This window comes from Phascolarctos cinereus, unplaced genomic scaffold (genome assembly GCF_003287225.1).
Source record: "Phascolarctos cinereus isolate Bilbo 61053 unplaced genomic scaffold, phaCin_HiC Scaffold_4;HRSCAF=312, whole genome shotgun sequence".
Taxonomy (NCBI): domain Eukaryota; kingdom Metazoa; phylum Chordata; class Mammalia; order Diprotodontia; family Phascolarctidae; genus Phascolarctos; species Phascolarctos cinereus.
The window spans coordinates 562,121,801-562,134,155 of NW_027555847.1; the positions used below are offsets into that span (position 1 = coordinate 562,121,801).

The window sequence follows — 12,355 nt, forward strand, 5'->3', positions numbered from 1 at the left end:
GTTAAAATGATAGATGCCCTTCAACTAGGAAATGGTTAAACAAGTTGAGTATATGATTGTGAGGGAATATTACTGTGCTACAAGAAATGATGAGCTGGTTGATTTTAGAAAAAACATGAAAAGGCTTGATCTATGAAGGAAGATGCTATCCACCTCCAGAAAAAGAACTGACAAATAGAAATATACATGGTATGGTCTTACATATATGTATGTGTGTGTATACAAAAACACAACACACATACACACACACACATATACATTCATGTTTAATTGTAGCATTCTATAAGGTAGAGTGGGAAGGGAGAAAAATAAAATTTAAAAGTGCACAGTAAAGAACAAAAGAAAACAGAAAAAAGCACAGAAAAGCTAGATAGTTTTGAAAACAATGTGTAGTATTTATTATATAATTTTTCAAAAGAAAAGCAAACAATCTAAAACGGAAACGTATGGTTTTCTATTGAATCCTCTATGTTCTGCTATATACAAGGAAATGTTCTTTTTTTCTCATTTTGTATTTAAGTTTAAAATGAATAAAAATTTTAAAAATATTTTTTGTAAATAAAATTAGAGTGACAGAGGAAAAATTGGGGAAAAATGAGTCATGGAAGAATTGGAAAGTAAATTAACAGCTTGGCAAGCAACAAACTCCCTGAAAACTAGAATAGACCAAAGAGAAGTTAATGACTTTATAAGACAACAAGAAATATTAGAACAAAGTCTAAAAAAAAAAACCAGAAGAAAATATAAGGTATCTCATAACAAGGAGAAAACAGATCAAGGAAATGAAAAATTAAGAATGCACTACCTGAATGCTATGACCAAAAGATGAGTTTCAACATTATATTTCTTCTGACTACCTCTTCATGAGAGATGAAGATCTCAGAGTGTGGAATAGCAACTAGCCTTTTTTTGGACAAGGAAAATGTAAAAATTTGTTTTGCCTGACTATACATATTTGTAACAAGAGTTTGGCTTTTCTTCCCTTTTCGATAGGGAGTGGGAGGTAGATAAGGCAGACTTTTGCTGATCGAAAAGAATACAATTAAAAACAAAAAATACTATCATATATCTTCCTTGAGTCACACATTGCCAAACCTCCACTCTGGATTTATTCCCACCATTTATTCCATCTATTCCTACTCACATGAAGCTGAAGAGATAAAGACTCTGCCACATCTACTACAAATTTAGGTTATCTAACCTCAACTAATCCCCAACTAGAGCAAGAAAATTCTTTTGCTCCTCCCTAACTGATTCTTAATACTATTTCTGACAGCAGCTTTTCCAAATTCTTTCCTTTTCCTTCAAACTACCAATAACATCTCCATTCCCAACATCACAGTTAAAAAGCTCAACTTATATGTAACTGGAAAAAAAATGAGTTTGCTATGAGCTCCCTCTTCATTTTTTCTACTCATCTCAAATCTTGCCATCAGTCTTCCTTCAATCTCTTCCTTCAATCCAATTTCTAAGGAAGAAATGGCTTTTTCTCTCTATCAAGACCAACTCCTCTGCATATACCGTGGGATCCCTTCTCATCTTTTTAAGCAGACTGACCCAACTATGACCCCTTCCTTTAATCTTCCGTCCCCCCCATCCATTGGTTCCTTCCCTGCCTACAAAAATGTAGGCCCTCTATTATCTTGTGTCCTCTCCTTCTTAGCTAAAATCCTTGAAAAAAAAAACTATCTATGTTCACTGCCTCCATTGTCTCTCCCCTCGTTCACTTCTAAAACCTCTGCAATCTAGCTTCAATTTCATTGCTCTCTTCAATTACCAATCATCTCTTATTTGTCTAATCTAATGGTCTTTTCTCAATCTTCATCCTTGTTGACCTCTCTGCTGCATTTGATACTGATGACCACTTCCCCTGGACCCTTGCTCCTCTTTGGTCTTTCATGGCCCTGCTCTCTCTTGGTTCTCCTTCTATCTGACTGACTGCTGTATCTGAGCGTATTCTGCAGAATCCAGCTACACCTGCTCAACATTTTGAACTGGCCTTTGTACTGGCTGTCTCCAAATATCTGAATTGTTATTTTCTCCTTACTTGCAACTCTAAGAATATCTTTCTTTAAGACTCACCTCAAATCACAACTTCTGAAGGCAGTCTTTCCCATTGTCCCCAGTTGCTACAAATTCAATGTTTAAATGCTTACTAAATGCTTGTCAGCTTTATTTTTGTGTCATCATTGTAGAGCAGTATAATGCTGATGAAACTGAATCTGGCATGATTGCCAAATTATGCCCTCAAATCTACCAGTAAGCAAGCTTACTGAGGTTTAAGCAAAGGAAAGAAAGGGTGAGATGTTTTTGCATGTGCCCATACTAGCTTCTTGGTTTCATAAAATGAAAGCTTTGGAACGTGGAAAACGTTACACTCTTTTTGTATACTGCAACTATGTAAAAAACGTCATTTGCATTTATTACAAATACAGTAACTTCATGGCTAGGTTTAATCATGTTGTTTAAAAGGGTTCACATGATTAGCCTGAAATTCTCTTGATTGTTCCATCAAATTTTTTTTTTTAATTTTCAGTCAACTTTGTCAACTAGCATTTATTATATTATAGCCTCTTGTGTGCTAGGCCCTGAGCTAAGTGCAAAGTAAAAAACCAAAAAAGTCTTAGTTCTTGTTCTCAAGGAACACATAGTATAACTACTTTTACTTTCAGCAAAATAAACATGAAAAGCCACTGACTTAATTAAGGATGGTAAAATTATTCTTCTGATTAACGTAAACATAAAGTTTACCCAAATGAAATGTGGCTAAATTATCTGGGTTTTTTAACTTATCTTTTTACACATCAGTATAACCTCAAGGTTCAACTTATAAACCAGGTTGTAATTAATAATATTAAATATGATTACATAAGAAATGATGCATCACGAAGGCATTGTCCATGATTTCCAATCTTGTTATAACATTGGAAATATAGCTTCAAAGACAATGCTTGGAATTTGTTGAAAGTCAACCATTAAGGCTGGCTAGGAGGAAATGATTTCTTAATGTTATATTTGTAAGTATCTTCTTAAATAATGAAGAATTTGCAGGGTCAGGAATGTGCTGTCCCAAAACTCACTAGTATAAATTATTGAAATGGTGAAATTCAATATAAGTAACATAGAAGAATTGGTTGAAACTGACCTGGAAGTTGCTATGGTCCTACTTAGAATTAGCAAAACAAAGATAACAGATAAAACTCTGAATACTACTGACAAATGAAAGCACATAAAGATATAACAGAAAGAAGAAAAATATTTACTTTAGAAGTATTTTTACAAAGCTACCTGCAGGGAGACTGATTTGTTCTTTGACTCTATTTTGAAGAAATTTATATATTTCTCTACTCTACAGATTATTTCTCTGCACATTCTTTACTCTACTTTGAAGAACTTCATGGCAAATTTTATATAAAAAACTTCTTGTAAAAGTCTACCTATATTTTCCATAAGGATAACCTTAATATTGACATGGATCATTCTCACAAAGAATGGTAAATGGGTTAGTAGCTATTAAAGGTCTCACAATCGGTCTTTTTGGGGTATTCAAAACCTGATATGTTTTTGTTTATGATGCAAATCTCACCAAAATGCACTTGGGACACAGAAATGGTAAGAAGTATCAAAATTTGGTGATATCTGACTTGATTCCTATTTCATTCACGGTCTTCATTTTTAATTCCCCTCCTTATTTTTTCACTTCTTCCTACCCTCCAGTTGTACATTTATTTGTTTTTCTTTATCATTCATCCATGAATCCAAAAGAAAACTGACAAAATAAAGCTCCCTAGCTCTGTTTTAATAATTGTCAGAGCTACCCATCTCAGACATTATTACAACACCCACTTTCTCTTTTTTAATAAGCCTGGGGAAACAAATATAATAGGACAATATAAAAATAATAAAATAAAAACAACTGTTTTTGCTATCTCATCCTATATAACCCATTTTTAGCTCCAGGGCTCATTAAAATTTAACAAATATTGAGCATTTCTGTCCTCCTCTAGTACAAGACAAATGGTACCACCTTCAATTACGTTCAGCTAAAAAAGGATTATCTTGGATGGGGAAACAACTAGGGACTACAAAGGATCTATATAAGAATAGAAAAGAAAAAATAAAAGAAATATAGTTAAATATTTTAAATGGAAAAAATAATGGATATGGATACGATCACGGAACACCTAAAGATTCATCTGTATAAATATATTTTTCAAAGATAAGCACACAGTAAGAATTATTAAATCATCTATCACTTCCTCATCTATAAAATCTTGCCTCACAGAGTTGTAAAGGACTATAAGAAATAATGTATGCAAAATGCTTTGCAAAGCACAATATAAATGTCAGCTACTATTATTGTTGTTTTTATTATTATTATTATTATTATTGTCATGTGGGTACAGACTATCATTAAGGAAACTTCCCCCAAGCTAAAACAATGATCTTCAGATCTCTGATTTTTCTAAGCTTACAAAAATTCCTAGGCTTGACAGCATACATTTTAAACTCACTTACACTGGGTATTTAAATAACATTAAATTGCCTCTTTATCATTCCCCCTAGATTACAAATCCACAGTACTATTCATTATCAGGCACACCTTAATTTTAGGACTTCTTGAAATGCAGCCATTTAAACAATGAACCAGTAACATTTAAAGAAAAACTGAAGTGTTTGTCTCCTAAAAAAATGGCACATCTGGTTCCTCTCCAAATTCCACCTTACACCCAGGATAATTTGCTAGAGACATTGCTGTCAAACCACAAATACAATAAAACCTAATTCTCATCCTATCAATTGAAACTAGAATTAACAGACACAAGATGTGCACCCAAATAATGATTCAAGAATGAATGTCAAGTGCTAAGGCATGATCCAAAATGCTCTCACTTGAGAAGCCTGAATCAGAGAAAAATGATCAAGACAATTTTCAAGGGAAAAAAGATCAAGATTTAATGAGGAAATCAATCTGGATCCTGAAACTTTCCATCCTGGAATTATCATAACCACAGATAGGAAAACAATGAGAGAGATTCATGGAAGGAATTGCACTGTACTGTGGAGATATCCAATTTATGAGGTCCTGTTCTAGTGACTCAGAGCTTCAAGTCTGGAAGACATTATTGGGAGGTGACAGTGGGAAACAGTTCTGCTTGGGATGCTGGTCTTTGTAAGAACTCTCATATTTTATGAGATGGCTCTGAGGAACAGGTAAGGGGAGGGGGAAGAGAGAACCATTCATGGCATACTATGATCATGTAAGAAAGACAAAACATCAATAAAAAAATCTTTTAATGGAAAAAATTGTTAATATGGAAGATTGGTAATGCCACTAATCAGAAAACTCAGAAAGATAAAACTCAGGGAAAGTGTGAAGGTAGAAATGGCAGGATTTGACAAAGGACTGGATATGTGGAGTGAAAGACGGTAATGAATTCAGAATAACGTGGAGGTTATGAACCTAGAACCCTGGAAGAAATAGGAAGGTTTGAAAAAAAATGGTAGGTTTGGAAAGAAAGAAAAAGACTCCCTGTTTTGGACAAGTTGAGTTTGAGATGTCTCCAGAACATTCAGTTTGAAATGGTTGAAAGGCAACAGATGATGTTAGATTGAAACTTGGGGGAGGAGACCCCAGGGCTAGATATATGGATTTGGGAGTCACTGGCTCAGAGATAATAGTTAAACCTTTAGGAGTTGGTGATGTCTCTGAGAGACACTGCAGAAAGATAAGTTTTTCTCTCCCCCACAAATCCCGTGCTTATACTAGGGGATTTCAACATCCAATGTTGATATTCCCTCAAACTTCCTAACTTCCCACTTCCTCTGCTTCTTTAGATCCTATGACCTTCTCCACTCCACCTCAGCCACACACAAAGATGCTAATACACTTGATGTCAAATGAAGAAGAATCATTAGCTATGAGAGTAGTAAGGACAAATGAAAAATAAAAGTACAGAGTCTCCGAGTAGTATTTTTGCTGGGTGAGTGTCAGGTATGGTGGACTTGGAGAGAGAGGTACTGCAGCTAGAACCTACTCCATTGGCAGAGGGCCCTGGGTCTGAGAAAATTCTGGTCTTCTGCTGCTGATGTCCTTCTAGAGTGGTTTGGGGAGGGGGAGTGGAAGGGTGTTGGGTCAGTGTTGCTGATGGAGCGCTGTCCTTTTTTGGCAGAGGGTGCTGTGCCAGGCCTGGGTGTTGAGGCTGCCCTGGACTGGTAGTGTTATTCTTTCTTCTTCAAGAGGTGGAGACTGTTATAAAAGAGAAGTATTCACATTTATACCAAAATACTGTAGTATTAGTAATAAGGTGAAAAGAGTTAGAAAATTAAATGGTTTCGCAAAATAAATATTACAATTAGAGGTTCCCGCGGAGAGATCTGGAATTTACAAAAGATCTAAACACTTATTAATCTAGATGTAATTCCCATTTTCTTTAAATATTCCAACGCTACATTCCTGGTACCTGCTTTTGGTTAAATTTAACTTCATAAATCTACAAATAATTTTCCTAAAATATATCACTGTGCTATAAAATATTACAGTGGCATAATAGATAACAAGATAACATTATAGTTAACTGTATATGTTAAACTACAGAAAACTAAACAATGATGTGGAGGAAAACAAATACAGAGGGATTTTATAAGCTTACTCATTATTGCTGGTCCTATCTACACTTTAAAGGAATTAGGCCTTAATCTACTTGGCTGCCCCTTTCTGATTATTGCCTTCTGCTACATCTTGTCCACAGATCCTGCTTCAGTTCCTGTTTGCTCTCTTTGGTTGATTTTGTTTGGCAAAATTGTAAATGTGTCCACCCTTTCAGAATTTGTTTCTCCAAATTTAGGCCTGGGTATGAGAACCTGGGGTCCTGGGCAGTGCTTTTGTCTCTAGTTCCAATAGTTCATTCTCTGCTCATGGGCTTTGGCTCTGTGTATCCTTCAATACAGACTCACTGATCAAGGACCACCAGATGCCCCCTTCCCAGGCTCCTATATGAAGAAGATTCTTCCCTCTCTGGCCTTCCAAGTTTTATGTCCTATTGGATTTCCGCTTCCTTCACTCACCTTTTGGAGGTCTCAATGCTGTACAGCCTAGAAGCTTTCCATTTCCCTTATTCATCTTTTACCTTCCTAGCTACTCTACCACAAACAAAATTCTCCTACCAAAATTTTGGTTTACATACATACATACATACATACATATACACACAAAAAACATATATATATATATATATATATATATATATATATATATATATATATATATATATATATATATATAATACACACACACACACACACATATATATATACATACATGAACAGTAAGGACATATACATATGTCCTTACTGTTTATAGTGCCTTCTTCACCTACTAATCTAGACAAACACGAACTCAGTGGCCTGTGGCCCGTGCTCTGGCACCAGAGGTGAAGCCTCTGATTTTTCCCTAAACCTAGATTTCTCTCATTTTTCTTCCTTCTATACTCATGATAATTTTAATCCTGATCATGTGTCTCCTCTCACCAAAAAAATCCAGACAAAAGTGAAAAATAACTCCTAGTATCTGACTCATCTTAATGATGAAATAAAACATTGCTATTACTAATTTTAAGAATAATTTTAATGACAAAAGAACTACTTTCACATGCTTTTTAAAAAAGTAAAGGTCAGTAGAAAACACAGCAAGAAAACTGAGCTGATACTCTGGAAAAAGATTTGGAACTACACCCCAAAACTCACAAAATTGTATATACTCCTTGACCCAGTGTGGTTGCTATTAAGTTTTTAACTACTAAGAGATCAAAGAAAGAGAAGAACAACCCAAATGTATAAAACCGTTTATAGCAGCTCTCTTTTTATTGTAGCAAAGAAATAAAAACTAAGGGACTATCTCTCAATTGGGAAATGGCTAAAAAAATTATGGTTTGTGAATTGCAAGAAATGATAGAAGGGATAGTTTCAGAAAAATTTGAGAAAATTTATATGATCTGACCCAGAGTGAAGTAAACAGAACCAGGAGAATAATTTACACAATAATAACAACACTGTGAAGCAAAACAAGTGTGAAAGACTCTGGAACTTTGATCAATGACCAGAGGACCACTGATGCAGCAACTTCCTGACAGAGAGGTAATGGACTCATGGTACCTTTTCAGACATGGACAATCTGTATATTTATTTGGCTTGACTACAATTATTTGCTATAAAAGTTTTGTTTTTCTTTTTCTAAAGGGAGGGGGTGTTATTTGGAGAGTAAGGGTATAGAAAGTATTGCAGAAACAAAAGAAAAGGTCGTTTAAAAGAAAAGGTATTTAAAGGAAAACGCAAATTAGAGAAGTTGAAAAGGAAATATAGATAAATACAGCTTTGAAAACAAGTTGAATTTATCATGTATTTTTTAAAAAGTAAAATATTCATAAACAGAAGTCCTTTGTTTTATGTACAATAATCTTTTTTTTTCCACTTTGTATATAAATTTTTTTTTAATTTGGTGTTTGTTAAGGGCAAGGTTAAAAAAAAAGAAAATTATTTCAAAAGAAAAAAACTGAGCTCTATATATGAAAAATATATAAATCATAAAATAAAATCTATAATCAATAGTACTTGCCCAGTATGATGTCAGTTCTGTGACTATTTACAAGAAGACTGACAAAAATGAAGAAGAGAAGAAAGGGATACTTTAAAAGTGGTATAATATAATATGTGCTCACCTAAGATGGTAATATATTTTGGTTGTCTGTCTTGTTTCTGCAAAATCTTTATGAAAATGATCAACACACAGAGATCCTTGATGGAAACATAAGAAGGGAATGGGCACACAATACTCAATGGGAGACCATTTACAGTCATACAAATGACTGACAGTTCAAAATAATATAAATTCTATTGTATCTGTTCTCTATACAAAATTATTTGTTTTGTAAAATTCAGTCTTAAAGGCTCTTCTCCAACAAAATCTGTTCCATACATGTGTTAAGATCATATAAGATGCTTAGATAGATTTAAAAAAAATATAAGCTTGTTTATTAGTCCTGTAGCTATTAACAGCAAGCGAAACATGAAACAAAAGGTTTTTGCCACCCTAATGGAGAACATATAATACAGAGTCCAAATGTAAGAAGGTTCCCTAAAATGAAACAAGTCCTCCATGTGCCTTGGCTTTCAGAAATACATCACATTGATTACATCAAGACTACAAAAAATGTAGAAACTCTAAAATCAGATCTAAAATAATTTTAAGAGTTTGGTCTAATTATGAATGCAGGGAAAAACAAAGAGTTGAAGAACACTGGTTATCCAAATTATAAGATGGGTGGAAACATGTAGAGCCATCCATCAATACATATATATGGTACAAACATCACAGGTGGACAATGAACTAGGCCCAGAATGGAACAGGAGAACAGTCCAAGTTATCTCTGAGAAAAATGCACACCTTTTAATGGCCTCAAACTTCTCCCTAAAACAAATCATCCATCACCAATATCCTTCTGACGATGTTATAGCTATATATCAGAGACTCTTATAATAGCAAAAGAATACCCAAAGGGCACTAGAAAGGCCCATTGAAGGCATGAGCAAACTATAACACAGTTAGGCAAGAAAAGTGGGACAAATGATATCACCAGAGAAATGTATGCCCAAAAAAACAATAGCAAAAAAAAATTGGCCTGTAACATAGTCAAATTATGAAAGCTAATATATCAGAGATTTGTTTCTCCCAATAGTGTGCCACTAACAAGCATTTAGTAGGTACTTCTTATGTTCAGGCAACAGGATACAAATACAGGCGAAAGCAGAGCCAGCCCCTGCCCTCAAGGATCAGTTTCAGTTCTGATTATGAGAGCTTTCCAAGTGTTGTTTGTTATCATCCAACAGGAGTTGATTTCTGAAACTTTTTTTTCAAATTAGATGGTAATGTTTTCAAATCTATGTAGCCTCCCAAAATGCAGAAGCATAAACCTGCATTTTGATTATCATTAAGTGATTTTAAGGTATGTTAATCTCAGTTTTAGGGACAAACCATTAAAAAACTGGCTAAAAGAGCCTCCCTGTGCAATCCATCCATTGTTTCTTCTGTGCTCACTTGAATTAGACTCACCTTTTTGTGAATCTTCTGCCTCGTTAAGTTCTTTCTGTGCTTCTTCAATTTTGTCTAAGAAAAATAAAAAGATATATTAATCAATACAACATGCATAAGAAGAGAAACATTGGTAATTAAAAATAAATACTGTGTTCCTATACTCCAATTGTTAGGAAAATACATTTTGTTGTTAAATAACCATTTTCATATTTTAGAATCATTCTTGGAACACTATAACAAGGAAACAATAGCAGAAAACTTCCTAAAATTTCTGAATACAGTTAACAAGGCACTAATTGAGAGACTTCACAGATCATTACCAAAAAACTAAATCACTGCATGAAAAATTCTAAGACATATGTTAGCAGTTAAACTGAACAATTTTATTAACAATAAATTTTGCAAGCAATCAAGAGGAAAATCTTTGAATATGAAGGAAGAGCAAATCAAATTACATAGGTTTATTCTGCAGTTATAGGAAATCAGAGCAGGGATTGAATAATATAATCCAAAAGTCAACAGATCTCAAGCTGCAACTCCAAATCAAACATCTTACAAAACAGCCTAATCATCAATGAAAGAAGATGAATAGTCAACAAAAGAAAGGTATTTGTAATTCCAAAAACAAATAAATAAAACAGAGGACAACAGATTACTCGACTTTTGAACACCCAATAAAAGCACAAGAAAAGTAAATAAGTACAATTATCAAGAAAAAATAAAGTACTGAAATCGATTATCTCATATTCACAAGTTATTTTTTCATGAAAAAAAGGCAGGGAGGAGAATGATTGATCTATACAAAACAATAACAAGGAACATCAAAGGATTAAAAGGATATGAGGAATTTGGGGAAATTTTAAATTCAATCAAACTAAAAGACTGCCATTTAATGAGAATTTATCTGTGAGGTCTTCCTATCCATTTCTGGATAATATCATCAATTTTTAATAGAAAGTACTCAGTCTGTAGCCAATTATCTGGGAAGGACTTGATTCAGTAGTATATGTGTTATAGTACAATCTTACTTAAAAATCATAACTACCTAGTGGAAAAACAATAGCCAGAGTTAAGTTATTAAAGTTATATCCTTTGTTCTGTCATTAATCCTATCTGTGACCCTGGTGAGAGACTTACAGCAATTCACCTTTCTTCATTTGTAAAATGCTAACCATGTAGGGAAGTTAGACCCAAATGCTAAAAGTAAGAACAAAGTATTTTGGTAAAAAGAAAAAAAAAAGGAAGGCAGTATTACAATCCCTACATTCTTCATCAAATGAGAAACAAACATGAAGGGTATAACTGTGTCAAATAGTGTGTTAAGAACAATATTCATCTTGTAATTTATTTAAATAACAAAATTCATAGCACATTTCAGAAGTATGAAAAGTCTTTCCACTAGCTGATACTAACATTTGGGGAATAAGATCCTTTACCTTGTAAGTCATTTTGGTCTTAGTTTAGCCGGAAAAAAAAAAAAGCTATCCCTTATAACTACCCTGTACAGCATCTCTTTTATAATTTAGGAATTTGAGTTCTTGTGATAAATTTTTATGAGTATCTAGTTTTCCTCATCTGTTTAATAATAAACTACAAAGACAGACTGTCATTTTCTCCATTGTATTTGCATAAAACAAAGCCAGAGGTCAATAAACAAACAAAAGGTGAAGTTAGCCTGTATGGAAGTTTTAAACCATTTTTTTTGCATGTCATAGACCCCTAGGAAGCTGGTAAAGTCTATAAACCTTTCTCAGAATATTTTTAAATATATAAAATAAAATACACAGAATTACCAAGGAAATAATTATACTGAAATACAGTTATCATTTTTAAAAAAATACTAAGTTCATGTGTACCCTAGGTTAAAAACCCAAGCACAGTGTTTTAAACACCGATTGTAAAATGAAAGCTGGAGAACGTTATCTTGATCTAATGGAAAGAAGAAAAAGAATGAATTATCTAGTACACATTAAAATTGGTAATGTAAATGTAATTAGGGTTTAGAAATTATATTTTAAGGTTCTATATTCATATTATCTAGGTCTATAAAGTTAGGGGAATGAATAATCAGCCAGAAAAGAAAAATTGGCTCAGATTGTGAAGATCTTTAACTGCTAACACAGGGATTTCTATTTTACCCTAGAAGCAATGGGGAGACACTGAAGTCTCTCAAACAAGGAAGTGACATGGTCAGACGTGCGTTTTTTTCACCCTTTTGGGAAAACAAGCTGGAGAGGGAGACACTGACTGCTAAGAGACTGACTA

General features: G+C 33.7%; 1 protein-coding gene across 4 annotated transcripts in view; it reads right to left on the bottom strand.

Annotated features, from left to right (window-relative positions):
• Positions 1 to 12,355, bottom strand: part of HIVEP1 (HIVEP zinc finger 1) — a 179,561-nt gene that overhangs the window by 61,726 nt on the left and 105,480 nt on the right. For all 4 annotated transcript variants that reach the window (XM_021009853.2, XM_021009854.2, XM_078153601.1 and 1 more), the window contains one exon: positions 10,109 to 10,162. In XM_021009853.2, coding sequence (XP_020865512.1) covers positions 10,109 to 10,162 — 54 coding nt within the window. The remainder of the gene's footprint in view (positions 1 to 10,108; positions 10,163 to 12,355) is intronic.